The following is a 2,718-nucleotide window of genomic DNA, read 5'->3' on the forward strand; positions in this document are numbered from 1 at the left end:
TACCAAATGAAAATTCGTTCGATCACCACTTTCGAAGTCGAAGATTGAATGGAACTCATAATAGGGGCTTGTATTCCAAGGCCCAATTTCGTTGAAATTTCAACGGTCCCCCGGTTATTTTTTTAACGATTAAGCATTTTTAATATCGAAAGATAAGAGTACCCGAAATTTCTGAATGTTCCCCAAAAGAATAAGTAATAAAATTCATGGCCAGTAAAAAATGTTAGGAGCATAATGGATAAGTTGAATTCAAACTTGAGTCACACTAAAGTCGGTGTTAATACATCGAACGTTCATGTTTGCAATTTATGTATGTATCTTATTGAACCCAATTCAAACATATTTATAACAATGCAGTTATCTTCAAAGCATTATATAAAATGCTTTATTACTATTTTAGGAGTTGACATTTTGAGTATTTAGGAACCAAAAAAGAGCTTTCTCACTTTAAGGCAGATAAATACCGAAATACCAATAACTATTGTGGTGTACTTGAAATAACAGCTTAATTTAAGACGTTTGCGTTCAGCGACATACTCATCGTAGTCAATATACAATGGGTTTTTTGTAGGGCTGAAAGTCGCCAGCTGGAAAAATATTAAAGAAAACATAAGCATGTAGCCCGAATGTGCATATGACACAACTACTTACATATTTGGTGGTTTTGTGCAGTTCTTTTATTGTCGTACGGTATTCATTTAAATTACGCTGCAATGCCTGCAAATGCTCCTGCGAGATAATGCCCAGCTCGCCTGATACGACGTGCGCTTTCACAAACCGTATAGTTGCAGTTATGATTACCGAATGTTGCAAATGATTGGCAGTTACCATTAAAATTTCATAAAAACTACAAAAGGGAAAGTTTGTAAAATTAGATGGCATACATATATTTCCTCTTAATTTTTAACAAAATACTCACTTCTCTTTTGAGGACCGACTTACTCTGGCAATGGATTTTTTAGTCCAGTGATGCAAATGGAAACTTTTTATGAAGAATTATGAAAACTTTTGTATGTTAATGAATCAACAATTTTATTGTGCTGATTACTTACTCAAGAAGTCCTTTCATTATTTTCATTCTGAAAATGGGATATTTAATGCCAATCTCTTTCATTTGATCATCACTCATGGAGAGAAATTGTAACAGAGAAATCTGTTCCTTTGCAAAATACTCTAGATATTTTCCCATGTTTAATGATAAGAGTATCGCGTTTATTTCCTGAAAATACTCTGGGCAATCGGATTTCAAAAATATTCTTGGGATGTAGTCCCGTAAGGTGTTGTAGCCGAGGAACTGCGGTGGCACAAGATACGTATCCTTTTCTTTGGGCAAGAAATCAAGTAGATCATAAAATCCGTGGAATTGCGCTACTTGAACTGGCGTATAGCCCTTCCTATTAGCAATAGTTGCGTTAACCCCAGCTTCTACCAATAATTTTACCACGTCTGCCCGGTTATTTTCTATAGCGTGAAATATTGGAGTACATCCTTGGTTATCAACTGCATCGAATGATACATCTTTCAACATCCGCCTAACTATAGAAGTGTAGCCGTTTTTGCAGGCGTGCATAAAGGGTGTAGTCCCATACTTGTCGGAAACATTTATCACTGCGCCATGTTTGAGTAAAAGCTGAACTGTTTGGTCAATTACATGTGAATCCTTGTTTGTACATTCACAGGCTAACATAAGTGGCGTGAAAGAGTCCACCTGTTTATTGGCATCTGCTCGGAAATCTTCCAACAAGCATCTCACTATAGACAACTGCCCCTCACGACAAGCAGTCATCAGCAATGTAAATCCGCCTGAAATTACTTGAGTATTAATACCAAAAATACAATTTTTTTTTACTTACCGTTCACTGATTCATTGATAGATATGTTTAGCTCACGAACTTGTTGCCTCAACTTTTCAAAATCTCCGTTCCTTACGGATAGTAATATTTCCGAATGTTTGTTTTGTTGCTGTTGCCAAGAGGTCGCCGTTTGGCTTTGTTTTTTCGAAGGCTAAAAAGTGGAAGTCATATAATGGTCTTGCCAAAAACAAGGTAATGCATTATGCGCACGCCTCGTGTCCTTGAAAGTGACTCTTGAGTAATAAATACAATACCACGTCAATTAACTCTTTTAGCGCATACATACTAACCATATCACCAAAATAAAATCCTTCGTAGCCATCTGAATCTTCGGAATCAGTCATGGGAGGCCGATAGCTAATCTGCGGTCTGGCCATTTTTCCGGCACCTCTTTAGAAGTTACAAACAAAACATGAGATTAGATATAAACCGACTTCAGATATTTACTGGCGGGAAACAACAAAATTGTTGAAACAATTGGTACTAGGAATGTTCGATATTTAAGAAAGTATCGATAACATGAATCGATTTAATTCATTGCATGTAAAATCAATACGGCGATATATCGGGATGAACAATATCGATATCGGAAAAATCGATGTCGAAAATCTTACTCCCAATTGAATAGAATATTATACCATGTTCTGACCGACAACGAAAGCACTTTGAAAACGTGTTTTGGGATTGTGGGCTGAAGGCTGTTCACGCTGGCTGTTAGTGTTTTCGTTGACATTTCTTACATCCTCTGATTGCAGTTTTGCTACACAAAAACAAAACCAAAATACTTTTCCCACATCTTCTTGTCATTAGCAACCTCTTACTTTCATTCTTATTTTAGTTTGGCCAGCCAATTAACAATAAATAC

General features: G+C 36.4%; 1 protein-coding gene across 1 annotated transcript; it reads right to left on the minus strand.

Annotated features, from left to right (window-relative positions):
* Positions 1–346: 346 nt before the first annotated feature.
* LOC118732367 lies at positions 347–2,346 on the minus strand. Its single transcript, XM_036461497.1, has 6 exons — positions 2,144–2,346; positions 1,854–2,004; positions 1,053–1,803; positions 920–982; positions 652–847; positions 347–587 (listed from the first exon to the last, which is right to left on the minus strand). Exons 1-6 carry the CDS (start codon positions 2,228–2,230, stop codon positions 420–422), a joined length of 1,416 nt encoding a protein of 471 aa, XP_036317390.1. The 5' UTR covers positions 2,231–2,346; the 3' UTR covers positions 347–419.
* Between the last annotated feature and the right edge of the window lie 372 nt (positions 2,347–2,718).

The sequence above is a fragment of the Rhagoletis pomonella genome, unplaced genomic scaffold, assembly GCF_013731165.1.
Source record: "Rhagoletis pomonella isolate Grant_MI unplaced genomic scaffold, Rhpom_1.0 Rhpom_scaffold_19305, whole genome shotgun sequence".
Lineage (NCBI taxonomy): Eukaryota > Metazoa > Arthropoda > Insecta > Diptera > Tephritidae > Rhagoletis > Rhagoletis pomonella.

Excerpts from the sequence above, each read along its gene's own strand:
- LOC118732367 (XM_036461497.1), bottom strand. The coding sequence starts at position 2,230 with ATGGCCAGACCGCAGATTAGCTATCGGCCTCCCATGACTGATTCCGAA. Across the intron at positions 2,005-2,143 it reads GATTTTATTTTGGTGATATG|CCTTCGAAAAAACAAAGCCA; the intron begins GTTAGTATGTAT and ends TCCACTTTTTAG. Across the intron at positions 588-651 it reads TGCACAAAACCACCAAATAT|CTGGCGACTTTCAGCCCTAC; the intron begins GTAAGTAGTTGT and ends ATATTTTTCCAG.